We start from the raw sequence: 20435 nt of genomic DNA, 5'->3' as shown, positions 1-20435 counted from the left end.
GCCATAATTATCGCGTCTCTTTACTATGTACCCCGACTACATACATACATACATACATGCATACATATGTGTGCACATGTGGGCATAAATAGAATTTGAAATTCGCTCGAACTAAGTGTAACCCTATTTTAATACACTTCAAGAAACAGGGTATAAATACAGTTATGCCGGCAATTATCTGTAGTTTTTCATGCAAACGAGAATCAAAGCCAGCGGCAGCTGATTTATGCCTTCAAAACAGCGCTTCATGCTCCAGTTTTAAGAGTCGCAGCGAAAATATCATTGCAAACTTTGGAAACCGCTATGAAAGCTCAGCGACTGTTGTTGTTGTTGTGTCATGTGGAGTGCATGTGGAACATGTTGTATATGTAACACACATTAAAACAATGCAATTGATGAAATTTTCAAGCACCGAGCACTGTGTAATCTCATACGTAATGTAACTGAAAATGCAGCAAAAAATTATAATTATTATATTGCTGGGCAATGCATGATACATACATATGTACATACACACACACGTATGCAAAATGTCGCACGAATGCGGCGGCGGATGGGTAGAGGTCGGTTGCCATGTTTGTTATGAAAAACGAGCTCACAACACGAAGTTCCTCCTCAACGAAATACACAGCGAGTGAATCATATACAATTCCGCGTATCAACAACAAAAACAAGAACAACTACAACCAAAGGCAGGAGACTCATATGGTTCAATAAACGAAACAAAGCCAAAACAGAAACAGAAAAACCAAAACGTATAACGCAAAACCTTTTGTGCGCAAGGTGAAATTATAAGACAGGGTAGGGGGCGCACAACTTACGCAAATTGAACGCACAATGGAATTGGGTTTAGTCATTTCATAGTTTTTGTATTTTTGGACGTTTGCTTAGGCAGAGACAAAAACTGATACTAAAACTACGTGCAATATACAAAAGCACGGACACACACACACACACACACGCACATACTTTCTTATGTACATATATACATAAGAATGGCTGCTGTTCAATGCCGCTCTCAGAAAGAGTCAAAAGTGTTAAGCGATAGGTATAAGTTCACACACACCCATACATGTGTTGTACATGTCCACATGTATGTATGCATAGGGCCTTTCACAAGGCTTTACGCTTACGCGTGGACTGGAAATTGTACTTTGGCCCCAGCAGCGCCACTCCCAGCGGCAGCAGCAGCAGCAGCCGGCAAAAAGGCACCATGCAACTGCAGCAGACGCGCAGCCAACAAACTGGAAATGCACACAGGGACATACACATGTGCATACATTTGGACATGTATGCGTGTATTCATGTGTATGGCACATGTAATTTAAAAGCCCATATTGATTTCCTGCGTTAAATATTTGCGAATGATTATTCATTGTGCTGCTGCCGTCGCTGCTGCTATTGCTACTGCTACTGTTGTTTGTTAACATTAATGTCATCAATAAGACATTTGGCATACAAAAGCCCCAACCGCATAAAAACCAACATCAACAAAGTTAAAACTTTGCGATCACACACAAAGACAATTATTGTGAGTACCTACAGCTGCTGCCTCGTTTGGGAGTAGCAAGCAAAACGGAAAGCAAAAGTATTTACCGCTAATATAAACAAATAAACAGCCAAAGATCCGGTAGAAAAGTGCACGCACGGTGTGTGTGTGTGTGTAGAAGTGAAACAGGGCGATCGAGTGGAAGTGGGAGCGAGTGAGCTAGAGCGACGCACAGTAACAGTGAGAGAGTAAAAATAGCGCATCGCGACGTCCAGCGGTCGCCAACGCCACTGCACAAGCAATTAAATTCAATAAGTGGATGGTGGTGAAAAATGCAGCCAGACAAAAAGAAAGATATAAGAAAGACAATAGCGAAAACATTACAACGACTACTGCGACATTTAGCAGCACAGCAACTCTGGCTAGACAAAGATCGCACTAGTTTTTTCTTTTAACGCTTATCAAAATCTACTTATAATGCCAACAAAGGTTCTTGGAATTTGATAAAAGCACTGGGGATTTTAAGATAGCTAAGATATGCATGCATGCATGTATGTATGTGTGTGAACTGCCTAAGTGCTGTTTGATAAGGCTATAATAAAAGCGGAGCATGTGTGTAGGTGTTGCTGTCTGCGTATGTGCGCAGTGTGTGAATTGGAAGTTTGTTTTTTTGTGATAATGTATGAGTTTTTATTTTATACATTTTTTTTGCCAGACAATGCGTTATTTCAAGTCTTTTCTTTGCTGTCCAACAGGAAATGCGAACGAACGTATTTAATAGTGTTGGTTAACTGCTGGCGCACATACACACGTAATTGTTATTGTTTGTGTGTATGTGTGCCAGTGTTTACGTGTTACTTTTCAATGGGATTGCGTGCTTCAGCAAAGAGAATAAATGCTACCTTAAAGAAAATCTCAAGTCGAAGCTTTGATGCTCTTGAAAAAGACAATGTCAAAGCAGTTGTCGATATATGATAAGTTATTTGTTTCTAGGAATTTGTGCCAGTACTTTACTGCTGCGCATACCCTTTGCACAAGTCACACAACTATTTTTTTAAGTACTTTGTCAACTCAAGCACAATTGACTAAGCATAATTTACATACAACTAAAGTTTTGACATACTTAAAGCTGATTATTCAAATGCAAACGCAACTGTTGTGATAAAAAATAAACGCAACGCATGTGTTTTGTCATATATGCAACAAATATACACACACACACGCACACACATATTGCTTAGGTTTGAACGAGACCTTGATCGAGTTTAATCTGTCTCACAGGTATATCAAAATCCACTGATTAGGGCAATTCATTGAATTGTGTACAACCTCTTCGCAACAACTCCCCTTCACTTTAAACAGTTTTTTGTGACTGCTGCAAAAAATTGGATTGGTCTATTAAATTGGAAACCTGTTTTGTCGGCTCGCGATGACCTTATAGATAAGATAGAGATCGGACGAATGCACATCTAATATCGTACAAACGTATTCTTCGAACATAATAAATAGTTTCTCGGAGTTTGCCGTAACATATTTTCCAAATAATACAAACTAACTAGAGTTTCCTAGTCCTGACAGTTTGTGCTGTGCATTGATCGTCAATCAGTCTGATTGATTGACAGACTTATATGTATGTGTGCATGCAGACTTCATATTCAATTTCTCAATTTTGTTTATATTATACATATATATATATTTTTTGGACTTACCACTTAACGTTGTTATCGGCCAACGATGTGCAATCCGTGCGTCAGTTGCACAGACGACAGACGGAGGGACACACATACATATGTATGTATGTACGTGTGCCGTGACTTGTTACGTTTTATGTTGTTGTTGTTGTTGTTGTTGTTGTTGTGACTACGTTTTCATGAAAGACTAATCAGCATTTTGTTCCAGATTTCGAATTTATACACATTAGAAGACCTTCTACGAAATGGGAGGCTTAGACAGGACATAGAGGGTAGGGCGAGTCGTTTGGTCACATCACGCAAAGAGCAATTTGCCAGCTCGATGATGTTGTTGACACATTAACTATACATTGCGTCTGAGAACCTTCTTGGCAGCCTTAATATTGGGCACCAAAGCCTTCACCTCGCTGCAATCATCAAGAAACGGATGCTTGAGGAGCTCATCGGCTGTGGCACGACGATCCACATCGACCTGGAGACAACGATCTAGAAAATCCTGCAAGCTGGGACTCAGCTTGTCCCAGCTCTTAATATCAGGTCGTCCATTGGCGGCAATTAGGTAGAGCGCACGCAGCGGCGTCTCATACAGATAGGGAGGCTGTCCGTCAATCATTTCGATCGCCATTATCCCAATGGACCAGATGTCCACTTTTTTGCCATACTTTTTGCGTGTGACCACTTCCGGCGCCATCCAGTACGGTGTGCCCACCATGGTCTGGCGCTTCTCGTCGCCCTCGATATTGGCACAAAAACCGAAATCCGTAACCTTCACACAGCCATCCATGCCGAGCAGCACGTTATCAGACTTGATGTCCCGATGTATAATGCCTTTGGCATGCAGAAAACTTATGGCATAGAGGACCTCACGGCAAACGCAGGCAATTTGACGCTCCTTCATGACTGTCTCGGTGACGACGTCGGTGAGTGGACCGCCATCCATATACTCCATGACCACCCAGAGCTGATCCTCCGGCTCTAGCAGATATGCGTCCAGAAAATTGACCAGATTCTTATGATTGAAATCCTTGAGCACACGTATCTCGGTCAGTATGAGATCCTTGGAGGATTGATTTTTCATTTCAATTGTTTTGACTGCCACTTGGGTTTCCGTTTGCTTGTCGCCGGCTATGAATACAATGCCCGATGCACCCTTGCCCACTTCTTGGCTGGTCTTGTAACGTTCACGCGGATCCTCAGGATTGCAAATGGCGCGGAGCTCCTCATAAATCTCCGCATCCGTTTTCTGTGCACGCTTCTCTTTGGAGCGACGCAATATGGTCTCCTCTGGCGCATCGGCATCGATACCGCCCTCCTGGCTGGCGCTGCCCAGGGTATTGGGCTTAATGATAATTGTATCTGTATTAATCTTGTGTGGTTCCCCATCTAGGCTACGCAGATCACGTGAGAATTTTTGCTGGATGACGCTCGAAGGTTTTGGTTTGATTTGTGGCTTGGGCGGCAGTTGATGTGGCGATTTCTTGGGCGGCACAGGCGGCGGCTCCAAGCCGCACGGCTTAACCGGCTTGAGCGTTTCACGACCCAAAGTCGATTCCAGCTCCTTGATGACATCGTTTAGCGCATCGAGCGGTATGACAGACTGTTGGCTGCTATCATTGAGGCTGCTGCTGTTGCTGTTCGCCGCGGAGCTGCCGCAGCCGCTGCTGCTGCTCTCTGTTGCTGTTGAGCTGCCGCTGCCATCGTCATCCGATTTATCAATATCCTGCGATTTGTGTTTGTTCTTGTAATTGACATAGTTATCAATCTCTTTGGACTCCTCGTGTATGACATCCTCCGTAATGAAGGGCTTGAACACCTCCTGCTCCTTTTTCTTAATGGAGTAATTGTAATATTTGACCGCATGATAAGCTGCGTCTGGATTTTTGTCCTGCTCATCGCGTGTGATTTGTGTGTTCATCAGGCGCACCCAGGGCGTGGGCAGACCCTCCAGATCGCCCGTCTCCTGATTGCGTGAGACATGAAAATGCCGTTGAAAATTTGTTGGAGCGCCAATCTCGGAGATTTGCTCCTTCTTCTTGAACCACTTGGCGAAACTCATGTTTGTGTTGTTTCCCTATTTTTCACTTAATCTCTATGTTCTTTGTTTTTCCACAACGTTGAAAATTGTATAAAATGCTTGGGAAATTCTGTTGAAGCGTGTTTGTTGTTTTGTTGCCGTAGGTAGCGCTCTAGCGCCTTCTCACTCGCACTCACACACTCACTCACAGGGCCAGCCGTGAGTCATAAACAAGCACACACACACATACGGACACGCCGTGCTCTGTATATTCGTGTGTCTGCCTGCTTATATGTGTATGTGTGTATCTGTGTGCGTGTCTATGTTTTAATGTACGTCGCTCGCTTATCTCTAGTTAAGTTTGCTTGAGCTTTTGCAGACAGCAACAGTAAAAAAAACCCACTTTGCCATTTTTGTACGCTGCTTTGTAGAATTTTCACTTTTTATTGCCTTAATTAATGCAACAACTTTTTAATTTAATGCAGTGGGCACAAATTTATTTTTATTTTTTCAACTACACACTCACGAACGCACGCACGCACACACACATTTTTCTGGAGCGAGACAACGGGCACAAAAGGAGTGGCCGCGGCAGCGTCTTGTTCTGGCTCTTGTTGTTGTTGTTGTTGTGTTGTTAGTTTGCCTGTGCCGCAAATACTAGTCGTTGGTTCCTAGCCATTCCTTCAAGTCATTTTTTCTTTTGTTTGGCACACTAAATTTTTATTAATTTTATGTATTCTTTTGCTGCAGTGGAAGCTCTATAATTAACAACTTTAAATTTCTCTCCTTTACTGCAAGTCGCGCTGCACTCGGCCGTACTGCTGTCACACTCACACGCATACGAACAAGTGACTGTGTGACCGTACGCTGCAAGAGCCAAAACCCTGTATAAATTGTACAAAATACTAACCTTGACAACAGACTAAATTACCTATTAATATTTAAATTTTTTAATGATTTTAAGCGCACTTAAGCCTTGTATTTGATGTATAGATATACATTTAGTTAAAATAACAGAAAGATTTAAAAAACTATATATACCAGATGTTAGGAAATACATGTTATATATAAGGGGGAAATTTAGGATTGCAACTTTTTGGCCTTTCTTCATTTTTTGATCTTTCTTTTAGCAAATAACGTTTTCTGGTAAGTTATTGATATTTATTGTTATGTCTTATGTCTTAAAGCCCAACTCAATATTCAAGTGCAGTGTGACCATATATTGAAATCTACTGAAAATCCTCAATACTATGCTGTTCTGGATGCGTTCAGCAACGATACTAATAGTAACAACTCGGCGGTAACGTTTATTTGTAGCAATATTCGAGTACGTACTAGAAATACAAATGTTTTTTAATAAATCGCTCGTAATATTTAAAACTAAAAATTATATGTGGAGTCCTCGTCATAAATATCGTGGGTACCTACCGAATTCAAGTTTCGCGGCCGTATTAACATACGGGAAGCTTTCACCAAATATTCGTTGTGCCAGTTGCCCCATACAATACGCTGTCCATTTAAATTGGATTGAGCTTCCTGGCAACGATCAAACCACCAGCCAGCGCACTCTTCATTGCGGTCGTAGGCCCTGAAATCCATGCGATTGTGGTAGCTGAGGGCATCGGACGTGCTGCTATTGCCATTCAGTTTACCAATCACCAATTGATAGTTGAAACTTTCGCTGTCCAGCCGGAACAGTTCGTATTCGGCCCACACGGACAAACCATGCTGATCCTCCAGTTCGATACGCAGCACATAATCGTCGCGATAAGCTATACGGTGTATAAACTCGTTGCCAAACCAAAAGTCCCCTTTCAAGCTGCCAAAACCGACTCGATACTCATCCCAGCTGCGATTAAAGTTCTCCGCCTGCAGATTGTTGCCCTCATGGCGTTGCTGTATTACCGTCCAGGCGGCACCGTCTGTGGCAAAAGCACAAAGCCGTTCGTTGAAATCGCGATGCCTTTCATTTAGTTCCGGCTCCAGGAATTTGTAAACACCATCCACACGCTGCAGCTCATCCAGTTCATAGCAGTCCGCCTTTGCGGGCTGCACGTACTCTGCGCATTTTGGCAGGTAAGTAAATGACGATGTTCTTTTTATTTAATGCATAGCAACTCACCAACTTTCGATTGTTCATTAAACTTGCTTTCATTTGTTTCTTCAACCTCTGAGAGCTGCTCCTTTGACATTCCCAATGCGTCATCTTCCTGGTGCTTATTACTTTCCCGAGTACTTTGATTGCTTGCGACCAGCAACGCTAGCATCGAGTGCACTTCTTCCAGGCTTCTGGCCTGTTCATCGTTCCACTGGAATTTCAGCTGTAGTCTGTTTGCACTTTGCCATATTGCATTGCCCTTGGCTTCCCAGCGTTCCAGTGCTTTACTCAAATTTCCAGAAACCTGCTCCATGAACTCAAGTCGCCTTATATGAGTGAAAGAAATCAACTTGCTGAGCGCCTGATTTAGTTTAAATTCCACATTTAACATCATGCGCTGTTGCTGCTCCTGAGTGCGCCTGATCAGCGTCAGTTGATGATCCATGCCCTGGCACATGGACATTAAGCTCCTTGATTTTGCTGTTCCTGCCGCTAAAGTCTGCTGTATCTGTAAGGTTGCAATTAGTGCGAGTAGAAAACCCGTGTTAGGCTATAATGGAGAGATCAAACGGAATATAGCTTAAGTCGTTTGTGAATTGATAATCTTGCGCGCTTTACCCGCATTGTGTTGCCTTTCCAGAGCGTGGGCTGGAATGAAGCAGATGTTGAACAGAAAACTCGTCAATTATTCGACCAATCGCAACATGTGTTGCATATTATGGAACGACAAAGAAAAGAACCGCTTGTGATTTATGTTTTTTGGTATTTTTTTTTTGTTGTTTTTTTAATGGTTTTTACGAATATAGTTTTTGTATTTGTTTGCTTTTTAATGTCCTTAGTTTTGCATATACACATTTCACTTTTCAATAATTAACGGCTTTTACATGAAGTTTGTGAGTTGAAACAGAAAAGCAATATACATATTTATATAGAAAATGAAAAAATAGATATATATAACATTTCGTGAGGATTACACAAATTTACCCACGTATCTATATGTTTTTGTTTGTGTGGTTCAAAGTTAAGTTTATCTTTTAACGTAAATGTCTACAATTAACAACTATGTTTGTTTAAAAGTAGAAGTAGAAATTAAAGCGCCTAAAAAACTAAATACATCAATCCATTTTACGGGGCGCACTTAATATATAAATTTGTATGTGTACATATATTTCTTTTAGATATTCATAGTTTCGCCTGTTTTAATTGTTTAATAATTACTTAATTGTGGCAAAAATAATCAAAAGGAATTACTTTTTAAAATTGGCAAAAATGTAGATTTTTGTTTTTTGTGGTGCGCGAATACATTTTTTACATCAACATTAACGTGTTTATTACATTCTTTCGTTTTTCTTTCTTTTTTGCGATCATACGATCTATATAACTAGATTTATATTTGTATTTAATTTAAAGGTAGCGCACCTTTGGCTTGAAGCCGCAAGTGAATTAATTTGTTGCCTAAATTTAAGCTTTAAACGATCGTGTGTTTCTGTTAAACTAGGGTAGTATAATTATCTTTATCATTAGCTTTATCCATTAGTTTCATACATATATCTCTTACTATCTCTTAATGATTAGCTCGTTTTCTTTCTATTTACATTGAATATTTCACGAGTTCTTGTGTGTGTGGGTGTGCGGGTGTGTGGGTGTGTGGCGTGTTTTGTATTTGTATTACTATTTTCTTTTAGAACTAAATAACTAAGAAATTGCTTAGAATTAGGCTGCAATGAAAATTACGCTCCTCTTTTTTAAGTGAAACTGTTGCTTTAGTTCAAACAACAACAAAAGAAAACAATATGCTTGAAAACAAGTTAAAAAGCGTCTCGCTGATGGCTTTAAAATTTGACGAATTATTTAAAATTGAAATTCACTTCACATGGTCTTAATAGCTTTGGATTAGTTTTCTGGTGTATACTCGCTACTTGCTGGTTGCCACTTGCCGCGTACTACTCGTTGCTAGCTACTCGTATTTCGCTGCGGGCTACTCGCTGCTCCTCACTGCCTTGTCGTCATTAGTTGCTAGCTATTCGCTGCTCGTTACGCTCTGGCTTTCGCTTCTGGCTTGTCGCCAGCCGCTGTTTACACACGCTTGCGCATGCGCTCGTGGCGCACGCCAATGCTGCGCTTCCATTCGGGATCATTGGGATCGTCGTCCATGAATGGATCGTCGGCCAGCTCCTCATCGTCGAGTGCCTCATGCTCGCCTAGATAGGCATCGATGCTCGCATTGTACGCATTAGCATTATTCGTGCCCGATGGCAACTGATCATCTGGTGCCGCCAGGTAATGATAATCATCGTCTTCCTCCAGCAGTAGTTCGTTCTCATCCTCGTCGGGCTCATAGTCAATGACATCGTCATAGCCATCATCCTGGGCGCCATTAATGTGAGGTGCCACAGATTTCTTGGCATTCTTGCTACCATTTAGTGGTGCTGCGGACTGCGCCAACTTGCTGCCACTTGTGGCTTTGGCCTTGCTGCTGCGTCGGCGACCAGCGCTTGTCGTTGAGCCATCTCCATTGGAGGAAACCGATTTGCTCTTGGTACGCTTGGCCGGTGCGGCTGGTATCGCCGGCTCTTTGGGCTCGGCGTACATCTCGGCCAGCAGTCGCTGATAGACCTCCTCAGAGAGGGGAAACTGAAGCGGCTCAAAAGGTGGCGGATCTTGCGTTTGCTGAAAAAGATTCAAAGTTAAAACAAGGCTCTGACATGACACACATACACTCACGTCTCTGGTATCTGGCGTGTTGCTGCGACGATCGTGATCCTTTAGCTTACTGGATGTGGTGCGTCGCCGCTTCGTAATCTCACCATCACCTGAGAGGGCATCCAGTGGGTGCTGCTGCGTGGTTTGTGCCAAGGGTGAGGGTATGCTCTCGTTATCAGCTGTAGGTCCTGCCAGCTGTGAAGCTGCTGGCGATGTCGGATCGGGCGTATTGGCCCCACTTGACTCGGCGCGACTGTCGACACGACGATTGGCGCGCGAGCGTGTGCTCCAAGGGAACTTTAAGAATGTTTCGAAACGACGCCGCTCTTCGATGAGCGCACGCTGATGGCGCGCTATGTACGCCTCATCTGAGATGTCCTCCTCCTCTTCCTCATCAACAACGTCAACGACGCTAGCCGCTGCTGCCGCCTGCTTTAGCTTGTCCTGCGACTTCTTGGCGGATGTTTGCGCTAGCTGCAGCTTTGGGCGCTTGGCAGGCGGCTCCACAGGTTCCACATTGGGTTTGTCTTTTTCAACTGGAGCGGTTGCATCCTTGCCAGCAGCTGGAACTGTTGCATCTGTACTCGCAGCTGGAGCTACTTCGGCCTTACCAGCAACAGGTGCAGGCGGGGCAGCAGTCTTGGCAGTGGGCTTGCTTGCTTTATTTACATTATTCACAGGGATTTTGTTATTGTGCTTTTTGGTTTTGCCATTGACAGACAGATGCTTCGCCGGCAGCTGCTGCTGCTCCTTTAACTCAACCGGCGGCTGCTCTTCTTTGCCATTTATCTGCCCATTACTAATCGCTTGCTTTGCCTGCCGCTTGACAGACTCTGGCAGTTGCTTCTTCTTCTTGCTCGACCGCTTGATGCCATTAAGCTTGGGCGCGGGCTTGATCGGCGCCTCCTTCTGAGCGTTGTTATTTAGCTGAGGCACTTTTTCAGTTGTTGCTTCAGCTGCGGGTGCTGTTGCTGCTGCGGTTGCAGGTGGAGTTGCTGCTGCGGTTGCCGGTGGAGTTTCTGCTACGGTTCCGGCTGTAGTTGCTACTGCGGTTGCGGGTACAGTTGCTGCTACGGTTGCAGGTGCAGTTGATGCTACGGTTGCGGGTATAGTTGCTGTTCCTGCTGCTTCTGGCATCTCCTGCTCCGCCTTTGTATCCGCACAGCCATTGCTCAGCTTCTCAGGGGTTTTTGATTCATTCGCTGATTGTTGTTTTTTCTCATTGTCACTGTCCACAATTCGCCACCTGTGTTGGTTAGATATTAAACATGATTATCTGACTTTTATTTATAACTTCTATGTTAACTTACTTTGGTGTAGGTATCTCCTTGTAGGGCAAAATTTCGACACGCGTCTGAGCGGCCATGCTGTAGGGTATCACGATGTTATCAATGTCGTAAATAAGTCGACTGCGACGATCTGATGTGCTGTTGAGTGCAGTTTATAATACGATTATTTTGATATAATTTTGATAACATATTTAATGCAACTTATTCCATTTTCACTTTAAGGATTTGTTTAAGCCAATTTAATAATACTCAACAGCAGACAGACTGAAGACGAATGAATATCGGACAAGTTTTAATAAATAATGGAATTAATCCTAGTTATAAAACAAAAATTTATAGGGGTCATTGATAAATGACCAGGCACAACCCCTACAACTACTTTTCTCAGTAGCCCAGTCATTCTTCCAACTAACTAGTTAGTAGCTCGCCAAAACGACACACAAAAATTCGCGCCTTTGCTTATTATATCATGTTTACTCCCCCTTAATGGATTTGAAAGCTCTTTTTAGTATTTTTGCTTAACTTGCTTAGAACCCACCCTTTTTAAAAATGTTATCTCACATGCTCCACTTACCGTTCATTGCGCTGTCCATGCGTTTCGGAGGAATTGCGGCGACTGTGTTGCTGATGTTGCTCCCACTGCGAATCTCCGGCAAATCGACTGTTGATGTTGTCCCCAGCGCTGGGCTGTTGGTTGCTGCATCTGCTGTTGTTGTGTGTTGATTGTGTTTGTTGTGTATTGGAGGCGGATTTGCGTGGCTTTTTAGCGCCGTTGCCTTTGCCGGAGATCAGTGAGTGGCTATTTAGTTGTTGCGATTTTTGGTGCAACTGGCGTGAATCAGGCATCGGAAACACCGCGGCTGTGCTCGTGGCCAACTGACGCTGCCTTTTGCTCACTGCGGCGTCCAACAAATATCAGTATAGGCAGGCACAAAAGAGATTTGAAGAGAGAGGAAACGAAAACAAATTGCAAAATAAAACAAATGTTGTTCGTTTGTTGTACGTTGTTATTGCACAGTGATGGTTGTGTTGGCAGGTATGTTGGTGTTGGTGTTGGTGTGTGTGTGTGTGGTTGTGCGTGTGCGTGTGTGTAACGATGTTCCGTGTAACATAAAAGAAATGCGTAAAGAAAAAAGAAAAGAAAGAAAAAGAAGAAGATGCAAATTGTTGTTGTTTTATGTTAATAATCAATTATCGAATTTGTCATGTTTACAATAATTTACTGTTGGCCACAAGTGGCGTTGTAGTAGGCGTAGAAGAAGAAGAAGTAGTAGCAGTACCAGTACCGTTTCCACTATCCAATCCCACGTTGGCGACCCCACTGCTGCTGCTGCTATTATTGTTGCTGTTGCTGTTGTTATTGTTTTGTGTGGTTTCTTTATTATTATTATTGTTGTTATTGTTATTGTTGTTGTTGTTGTTGCTACTGCTGCTTCTGTTTTGATTATTGTTGTTGCGCTCTTTGCGGCGCACATATCGGCGCTTGGCTGTCTCGCCGGGACGACGACCGGCACCGCCAGCACCACCAGCGCCGCCGCCGCCACTTAGTGCGACTGCCTCGCGCTCAGCCTTCCACACGCTTTTAACAATTGCCTTGGCCTGGCTGCGCATAACGCGATATTGCCAATCCGGCTGACGGGCAATCGCCTCCAAATGCACCGACTGACAAACATCTGCAAAATCAATGAATCCATATGCTAATGAATAAATTGCTCGATATTTAAACTTATTCAAGACTTACCGTCAGAAAAGCTCAGCACCGGATGATAGCCGGGATCGAGCAGCGCTACACGATTTTGTGGCATCAGCGTTTCAGGTAAATCTCGTGGCGCCGTCGGATCTGGCCGGCCGGTGCACAATGTGCACGGCACCTGGGGCCACTGGCAGCCACATTTAATGTTGCTCGGCCTGGCGGCCTTTTTCGATATTGTGTGCATATTCGTAGTTTGGAAGAGTTTACGTTTGCGAAACTCGGACAGCACCAAGGGACGGGCCCGACTGCATAGCCAATCGGCGGACGCCTGTTCGGGATCCAGCTGTACCGCTGCCTGTGGCTGCAGTTGCTCCTTGTAACCATTCTTGGGAGCTGGCGTCGGTTCTAGCATTACATCGCCCTTGGTGCGACACAGATCGTTGTACACATCGTTGTGCTGGCGGATTTTCATGTCCAGATCGGCAACCTGGGCGCACAGCCAGGACCAGCGCAGTGCAATAACAGCACGATCTCGCGAATAGCGCCACACGGCACGACGGGTTCTACGAAATATAAAGAAAGAAATATTTCATTTACATAGACTTGCAATATTTGAAAGCGGCCAGGACGATCTTTTTATAACTAAAATTAAGTGCAATTTTAAGAACTCCTCATTGATTCTTTTATTACACAATTGCGATTTAACAGAGGAGACTAAAGGCATTCAAAAGGTATTTTCGCCCAGAACTCTGCCCTATCAAAATTAGGGAGCTATTTGGGAAATAAGTTAATTGAGGACTGGCCAACAGTTAGTATCATTTGTACGCAAATTAAGTAATAGTATTTGATAATTTGATGACAATGACGTGATGGGGTTGATTGCGCTAGTAATCACTAATTAAAGGCTACAATGAAGGGAAGGATTAGCAATTAGACCAATGCGTTGATTACTAGAGTCATGATTAAGCACAAAATGGAATATCAATTGCTTCTGCTGGAAAGCAAGAAGATTGATTGTTTTCAATTTCGTACAAATAGAGTTAAATATTATTGTTTACCCTGCCTGAATATTACGATCAACAATGTAATATTAAACAACAATAGACTAGCGCTGTAGCTATCTATTCAATTTATTTGATTTTTACTTTTGTCCGATCTACATTAAATATAGCGTGCGGTTACTTAAATCTAGATGTTATGGAAAATGTCTATTAGTATATATCGGTCGCTTATGATAACATTTAGATGTGTTTTCGTTTATAACACTTAAAGCCGTTGTACCACGCATATAGTTTAATAAACATAATTTTGGGGCATGTCAGGACCAGGAGCAGGACCAGGATGAGGATCAGGATTAAATAGATTAGCCTAAAGATTAGCATGCTCACTTACATTGACAATGAAGACTGCTGGGAATTGTTGTAGTTAACCATCTCATCGGCTGATTCGCCGCCAGAGCTAGACTCTGTGGCGTCTGAGTCGATGGCAGTCTGTACTTCACGCATTTCCGTGTGCAACATTCCCGAAATATGCGTCAACTCGCTGGTCACATAGTTGTCAAAATTAGGTACAATCTCATCGGCTCGAGGGTTCAGAATGCCATCTGCTACGCCTGCCGTACTGTTTATGCTGGTATCTATGGGTTGTGTTTTGCGCGAGCGTTTGCCCGGCTGTGCAGCGCTGCTATACCAGGAGGAAGAGGATGCCAGTGATGCGGAACCGCCGCCAATTGTATGACAGATTTGCTGCTTGCGCGCCGCCGTCTCTATGTGCCGCAGCACATTACTCATTTGGCTGGCAGGCAGTGGTTGCTTGGTCTGCTCATCCCAGAAGCTGCTTCCCGGCCGGCCGGAGACAATGGAGAGCACCGTGTCCTCCTGTTCAGTAAGCTTGGTGCTGCGCACCGGCGCCGCGGGCGCCGCTTTATGTGAGCTGCGCGCCGCCCATTCGAGTATACCGCCAACCTCATCACTGGCATGACGGCACATCTGCCGGGCCTGAAATTTACGCATTCGCCACAACAAAACGTCGATCTTGCTCACAAGCTCATGCTGTTGCTGCTCCAACTCCGCATGGCTCACCTGCCAGGGACGCGGTACGGCTGCTGCACTGCAATTGGCCTTTGTCTCCTGATCGTGGCTGCCGCTGTGGCCAACATCTGCTGCAGCGGCTGCTACTGCTGATGCAGTTGTTCCAGCTGCAACTGTTGCTGCTGCAGCGGCTGCATCCTCCTCATTATAGGGAAAACACACCTCGTTGAAGAAATTGAAATCACATATTGTATCCGGATTCACGTGACCGCCGTCAAGTGTCTTGAGCGCTTTTAAAACCTCCTCAAAATCCTGATCCTCGAGGACGGCGCCAGTAGTGCCATCCTTTAGAAAATTTATCGAGCTGGCCGTGCTTTGTGGCGTGAGTAACGCGCCTGACTGACGCGCAACTGTTGAATGCTGTGGTGAGGCGAGTATCTCCGGCTGTTGCTGGTGTTGCAGCTGCTGCTGCTGCTGCGGCTGCTGCAATTGCAACGGTTGTTGTTGTTGTTGCTGCTGATGCTGATGGAGCAGCAGCTGTTGCTGGTGCTGCTGTTGTTGCCTGGTGGGCGTCGTCGGCAGCGCAACGCTTGATTCTAGCGTCGCCGCGCTTATGTCCACAATGGGCGGCAATACAACGCTGGGGTTGCCATCCAGTTGACTAAGGCGTTCTGTGAATAGGAAAAGTAATACATTTTTATTAAAATATTCATGGTATCAGAATTAAAAATGCAGATAAAGTTAATTTGTGCTGTTGAATGACATGTTGTGCTATCTATACATCATCTGTTTGATCTATGAATATGATGTTAAATAACATACAGTACGCTAACATTTGTATGTTATTTTAAACAACTGTTAACAGCTCAGCAAGTCTATGCTACGATTTTTATTGTGTCTAACTGCATTCACTAAAGTTTTAGTAAATTATTTTAAAACAAGTAAGCGATTTAATATACTAATTAATAAGAGTTATTATTTTATTAAATAAAATTCTATTTCCGAACATGTTTATCTAAATATACAAATACTTCGCAACAGGCAAATACCCTTCCAATAGGAACAAGCTGCCCGATTACAAGACAGCAGGAATGTTGGCAGCAGTGAGTTTATGCTACAGAAACTATCATGCAATAAATATATTATTGTATTGGAGATAAAATGTAATTCACATGAATAACATTTGTTTTACATGATTCAAAAACTGAAGTTTACAGCAAACTGTTAAGCTGATGTTTTAATACATCTAGGAAAAAGAAAAAAACAACAAATCCGGCTAGTTTCGCTTGGATCTTGGGAATAAATGAAAATTGCCTATCCTAAATTTTCCAACCGAACAAACATGTCAAACAAAACACAAGCAATTTTCAAGAAAAACAAAATAGCCACTTTACTGGGTAACGGAACGTGGTTCGCACCAAGACTTAACCCCCCAAATTGTTCGAAAAGGTTTTTGGAGCACGCGGACCGTGAAATCTGTGCAGTACGTTGGAGTTGAAATAGATCTAGGCTTACCTTCAATATTATCTGGCATTTCGGTAGCAGCAGCCACCTGTACTGCGCTGTCCACGCTGGGCGGAAGTAGCTCCTGCCCCGCCAACCTCTGTAGGGAGGAGTCTGTAAGTGTTGTTGCTGTTGCTGCCGACGTTGTGGTTGCTGTTGCTGTGTCTGCTGCTGCTGCTGCTGCCGCCGCTGCTGCTGAACTTGTCGACTGGGACTGAGCTTCGGCTTCTGGCATAAACGCGGGCTCTAGCAATTGCACGGTTTGTGCTATAGCTGCGGCTGCTGCCTCGGCTTCGGCTGGCTGCTCCTTGCTGTGGCTTACCTCCGGCAGGGTTTTGCGCAGACAGATCTCAGCTGTGATGGCCTCCTCAAAGTCACTTGTCAGATTAGCCAGCAGCTCGGCCGTTGAGTTGTCCTTGCAGTTGTTGTTGTGCTCGGCGGTAGCGCTGGCACTGGCGGCTGGTGACGTTGCTGCTGCAGCTGACGCGTCGCTGATGATGCTGCTGCTGGTGCTGCTGGAGGAGGCTGCACTGCCGTCGCTGCTCGTGTGTGTGGCTGCAGCGCTGATGCCCATTTGATTTTCAACGGATTTGACTTCGCTGGTGGTGGTGCTGCCGCAGCTAATGTTGCTATGGTTGTTGGATTTACGTTTGTTGTTGTTGTTGACGATCTGCACAATAGGCGAGCCGGTCCGCTGTGCCGCGTCCTTGGAGCGTGTCACGCGCGTTGTGGCTGTTAGAGTTAATGGCTTCTTAGCCGTATCGCCGCCGATACCACCGTTGGGCGAGTCCAGTTTTCGCACAGACTGTCGCGTACCGGTGGCGGGCGCGGCGTTGCTAGTTAGCTTCTCCTTGGGGCTCAGTGGCTCGGCTGTCAGCGCTGGTGCCATACTTCTGCGGCGCTATTGCCAGGTCAGCTGCATTACAGGCTCGAGCTATACAAAACTTGGCCACGGTAAACTACGGAAACGCTACCGCTTGATTTCTGTATGCACTTTGCTGCTCTGGGGGGGAGGGTCTGCTGTTGGTCGCTTCAAAAGAGAGGAGAAACAATTTTTTCAATTTAATAATTTATTTTGAAAAACTGACACCGAACTGAAGCACACTTTGTTTTTCCGCTCTGGCACACAGAAACACACAAGGCTCAACACGTTTCAATTCGCCTACTATTTGGGCAATAGTTGGATGCTTTAAAGTTGCCACAGATTTGCATAATCGATAACAAAAATTACACAAATTAACAGCGATAGTAAAAGTCGCTTTATTTAAAATTGCCAGACATCTGCAAGTACGGCTACTTAATAATAATAATTAAAGCAACTAACGATAAATAACAAAAGTCCGTTGTTTTATTTGCCTCTTCCTTCTTCTTGCCTCTTCCTTTACGCCGCCTATAGGAAGTCTTTTCCGGCGCCGCGTGCGTATGTGTAACACTCAAAACACACACACACACACACGCACACGCGAGCACCTATGTGAGTGGAACGTGAGAGCAGAGCAGAGAGCGCGCGCTATTGCTCATTCACAATGATGCGCAATAAAAAAAACTTTAGAATACTGCGGTTCGCCCAGCAATGTTTTAACAAATGCAAATGGAAAAACTACTGATGAAATCTCAGTCTGCGCGCTTGAATATTCAAAATATTTCATCACGCATGTGTGCAGTATAAGTACATGCATCGTGAGCATTTTAGTGCTGTGCTAAATTGTGATGCGTGGTCGTTGAGTTTCCATGTTTTTTTATGTAATTTCTTTATTGAATTTTTCATCGTTGGCAATTAAGTAGCTCGCGCCTTTACAATATGTGCGCGCACACAGCACACAAACAAATAAAACACAGGCACTCACTCACACACGCATACATATGGGTCTGTACCCATGCATGAGGTTACTGCTTGTATAGCTGTGTGTTATGTACATACACACATGCATATGTCTAGCACTATTTTCAGTTATTTACACAATTTGATGATTTTTTTGCTCACACCGCTTCAGGGGCATATACTAATACGCCTCAAAATAAGTGAATATATTTAAACAGTTTCGCTTTTATCGCAAACTCTGTGTATATACACACATACATATATTTGTGTTTTTCGTTTCAACGAAAAAGTAGTAGAAAACGTTTTCAGCGCGAAAGTAACCAAACTGTGAACTACACATACACGCACACAAGTACAAACATCGACATACAGAAGCAGAAGCAAGCAAGAATTTGTAATTGCTTAAAAAGTAATATTGTTTTATACGCACAATTTCAGACGCTTGCACAACGCACGCAATTATTAAATCTGTCGATTTTTACTACAGCGGCGTGGCACGCGTTTGGTATATTTGTCGTTCTTGTTTCACGAAATTTTTTCCTCATTTATATATTTTTCATTTGCTGCCTGCTACGCTTTTGGCAAAACGACGTGTATTCGGAGCTGTACTCGTTTCTGTGCTGCCAGACCAAAGTACGCATGCTGATAATACGCTTGTCTCGCTCTTACACATGCCGCTACATGGGCAATTCGGCATCAGTGTTGCAATGCGTGTAAGTGAGATGTCGTTACAAGTAGTTACTTTAAATCGTTACTCAGTCACAAATGGCAACACCTAAACGTGACAAAGCGTTACTACACAAAATGCAACTCTGAATACAAATTAGCATTATATTTGTTATTGTTTTTGTGGGAATATATAAACTTTATGGATATTGGAAATTACGAATAAATGATAGCAGATAGTAATTAAAATGTGTAATTGGTTGCATTTTGAATAGTTCCAGTTGTTTTTTTTTATCAAATTAATTCTGGTGCATTAGATAATTTTTAATTTTAGTTAACTTGGCGATCAGAATTTATATATGTATGTAGACTGGATCTGAGGACCTATAAGTAATTTTAGTAAACCTACGAAGCTTTAATTTTTTCGCCAACATTAAGTAATTTGTATAGAACAAATGAAACGAATCATTTGGTCTGCGTTGTGGTTTTCGGGCTTGTAAATTTGGACGTTGCAACAATTTCCATATAGTTTTCGCTCATTTTAAGTACGTTGGCCCCGTCTAATCTCTTATAACGAACCCATTGAAGCGGTAGCTTTCGCTTTCTATGTTTTGTGAAAATATGACCTTTTCAATCTTTGAGCAGGGACTACCTTCGGTCTGCAGCCAGTGTTTCCTGCAAGCAGTCATTAATTGACAAGTCAGGACACAGACTATTAAGTTTAAGCCCAATATGCATTACATTTCGTTTAGCGGTCCCAGCGGTCCCTCCAATTCACCCTTTACGGTGCCCTCTTTCGTATTCTTGCACCAACCGCGCACTCCCAGTATGTTGGCCTGCTTCTCCGTGTACTATATGATAAATCGAAAAAGCTTTGTTGCACATTCCACAGCGCACTTGCATCAATCTATACTAGACTTACCTTGCGAAAGAAGACGCCTGCAAAAAAACAAAAACAGAATAAAGAAAATGTGCAACAAATTAGAAATTTGCAAATGTGGCTTTCGATCGCACAAATACCTTGCACTTTTCCAAATACCTCAAATTTACACCAGTATATTGCTTCCATTGTGAGTGAAGAGTTTTTATATTCAGTAGCTTTAGAGGATATTGCGAGCACAATTAATATTGTATTTACTTTGAGAACTAAATCTGATTTATATGAAAACACCATAACGACCTACTAACAGAGTTGCCAGCTAGTCCCATTTGCTCAACAGCATAGCATGGTAGCCGTGTGTGGGGTAAATTTATTTATTTTTATTATTTGAACCATTATGAAAAGTTGTATAGAAAATCATTGCAATGCTAGAAAATGCCAGTATTGGTAATAAATCTTTAAACAAATCGCCCGTGTCCAAATTGAGATTTATCAGGTCTATCAATAAAATTGATAAAAAAAAAAGAAAACGCCAACGTCGCCGTAATTCGGCTAGC

At 43.3% G+C, this 20435-nt stretch overlaps 6 protein-coding genes across 6 annotated transcripts in view; 1 reads left to right on the top strand and 5 right to left on the bottom strand.

Moving 5' to 3' along the window:
- Window positions 1-3504: 3504 nt before the first annotated feature.
- Window positions 3505-5636, bottom strand: LOC115770737 (serine/threonine-protein kinase PAK 2). Its single transcript, XM_030716139.1, has one exon. The coding sequence runs from the start codon at window positions 5234-5236 to the stop codon at window positions 3524-3526; it is 1713 nt and encodes a 570-aa protein (XP_030571999.1). The 5' UTR covers window positions 5237-5636; the 3' UTR covers window positions 3505-3523.
- A 935-nt stretch (window positions 5637-6571) lies between these two features.
- LOC115770937 (angiopoietin-related protein 7) lies at window positions 6572-7824 on the bottom strand. Its single transcript, XM_030716395.1, has 2 exons — window positions 7317-7824; window positions 6572-7254 (listed from the first exon to the last, which is right to left on the bottom strand). The coding sequence occupies exons 1-2, from the start codon at window positions 7753-7755 to the stop codon at window positions 6575-6577; spliced, it is 1119 nt and encodes a 372-aa protein (XP_030572255.1). The 5' UTR covers window positions 7756-7824; the 3' UTR covers window positions 6572-6574.
- The window catches only part of LOC115770931 (jmjC domain-containing histone demethylation protein 1), a 32931-nt gene continuing 19751 nt past the window's right edge, over window positions 7256-20435 (top strand). The window contains exon 1 of the mRNA XM_030716389.1: window positions 7256-7270. The gene's annotated coding sequence lies outside the window, so the exon portion shown is untranslated. The remainder of the gene's footprint in view (window positions 7271-20435) is intronic.
- On the bottom strand, window positions 8095-12613 carry LOC115770935 (calphotin-like). The gene is made up of 5 exons (XM_030716392.1): window positions 12571-12613; window positions 11859-12180; window positions 11306-11422; window positions 10017-11241; window positions 8095-9962 (listed from the first exon to the last, which is right to left on the bottom strand). The coding sequence occupies exons 2-5, from the start codon at window positions 12128-12130 to the stop codon at window positions 9369-9371; spliced, it is 2208 nt and encodes a 735-aa protein (XP_030572252.1). The 5' UTR covers window positions 12131-12180; window positions 12571-12613; the 3' UTR covers window positions 8095-9368.
- Window positions 12188-17822, bottom strand: LOC115770932. Its single transcript, XM_030716390.1, has 4 exons — window positions 16523-17822; window positions 14370-15678; window positions 13026-13540; window positions 12188-12957 (listed from the first exon to the last, which is right to left on the bottom strand). The coding sequence occupies exons 1-4, from the start codon at window positions 17397-17399 to the stop codon at window positions 12494-12496; spliced, it is 3165 nt and encodes a 1054-aa protein (XP_030572250.1). The 5' UTR covers window positions 17400-17822; the 3' UTR covers window positions 12188-12493.
- On the bottom strand, window positions 19171-20167 carry LOC115770941 (acylphosphatase-2). Its single transcript, XM_030716401.1, has 4 exons — window positions 20019-20167; window positions 19921-19937; window positions 19740-19849; window positions 19171-19673 (listed from the first exon to the last, which is right to left on the bottom strand). Exons 1-4 carry the CDS (start codon window positions 20065-20067, stop codon window positions 19559-19561), a joined length of 291 nt encoding a protein of 96 aa, XP_030572261.1. The 5' UTR covers window positions 20068-20167; the 3' UTR covers window positions 19171-19558.

This window comes from Drosophila novamexicana, unplaced genomic scaffold, assembly GCF_003285875.2.
Source record: "Drosophila novamexicana strain 15010-1031.04,08,12 unplaced genomic scaffold, DnovRS2.1 tig00004560-arrow-pilon, whole genome shotgun sequence".
NCBI lineage: Eukaryota > Metazoa > Arthropoda > Insecta > Diptera > Drosophilidae > Drosophila > Drosophila novamexicana.
The sequence above is the reverse complement of the archived record's forward strand: the minus strand, read 5'-3'. Positions and strand labels throughout refer to the sequence as shown.

Bases quoted from the DNA above. Each gene is read 5' to 3' on its own strand.
- LOC115770737 (XM_030716139.1), bottom strand. From the start codon at position 5,236: ATGAGTTTCGCCAAGTGGTTCAAGAAGAAGGAGCAAATCTCCGAGATT.
- LOC115770932 (XM_030716390.1), bottom strand. From the start codon at position 17,399: ATGGCACCAGCGCTGACAGCCGAGCCACTGAGCCCCAAGGAGAAGCTA. The intron at 15,679-16,522 runs GTAAGCCTAGAT...TCCTATTCACAG, and splicing joins AATGCCAGATAATATTGAAG to AACGCCTTAGTCAACTGGAT. The intron at 12,958-13,025 runs GTAAGTCTTGAA...TTGATTTTGCAG, and splicing joins GGTGCTGAGCTTTTCTGACG to ATGTTTGTCAGTCGGTGCAT.
- LOC115770937 (XM_030716395.1), bottom strand. From the start codon at position 7,755: ATGTCCATGTGCCAGGGCATGGATCATCAACTGACGCTGATCAGGCGC. The intron at 7,255-7,316 runs GTGAGTTGCTAT...CAAAATGCGCAG, and splicing joins TAATGAACAATCGAAAGTTG to AGTACGTGCAGCCCGCAAAG.
- LOC115770935 (XM_030716392.1), bottom strand. From the start codon at position 12,130: ATGCCTGATTCACGCCAGTTGCACCAAAAATCGCAACAACTAAATAGC. The intron at 11,242-11,305 runs GTAAGTTAACAT...TAACCAACACAG, and splicing joins AAGGAGATACCTACACCAAA to GTGGCGAATTGTGGACAGTG. The intron at 9,963-10,016 runs GTGAGTGTATGT...AATCTTTTTCAG, and splicing joins ACACGCCAGATACCAGAGAC to CAAACGCAAGATCCGCCACC.
- LOC115770941 (XM_030716401.1), bottom strand. From the start codon at position 20,067: ATGGAAGCAATATACTGGTGTAAATTTGAGGTATTTGGAAAAGTGCAA. The intron at 19,674-19,739 runs GTAATGCATATT...GACTGCTTGCAG, and splicing joins CTGGGACCGCTAAACGAAAT to GAAACACTGGCTGCAGACCG.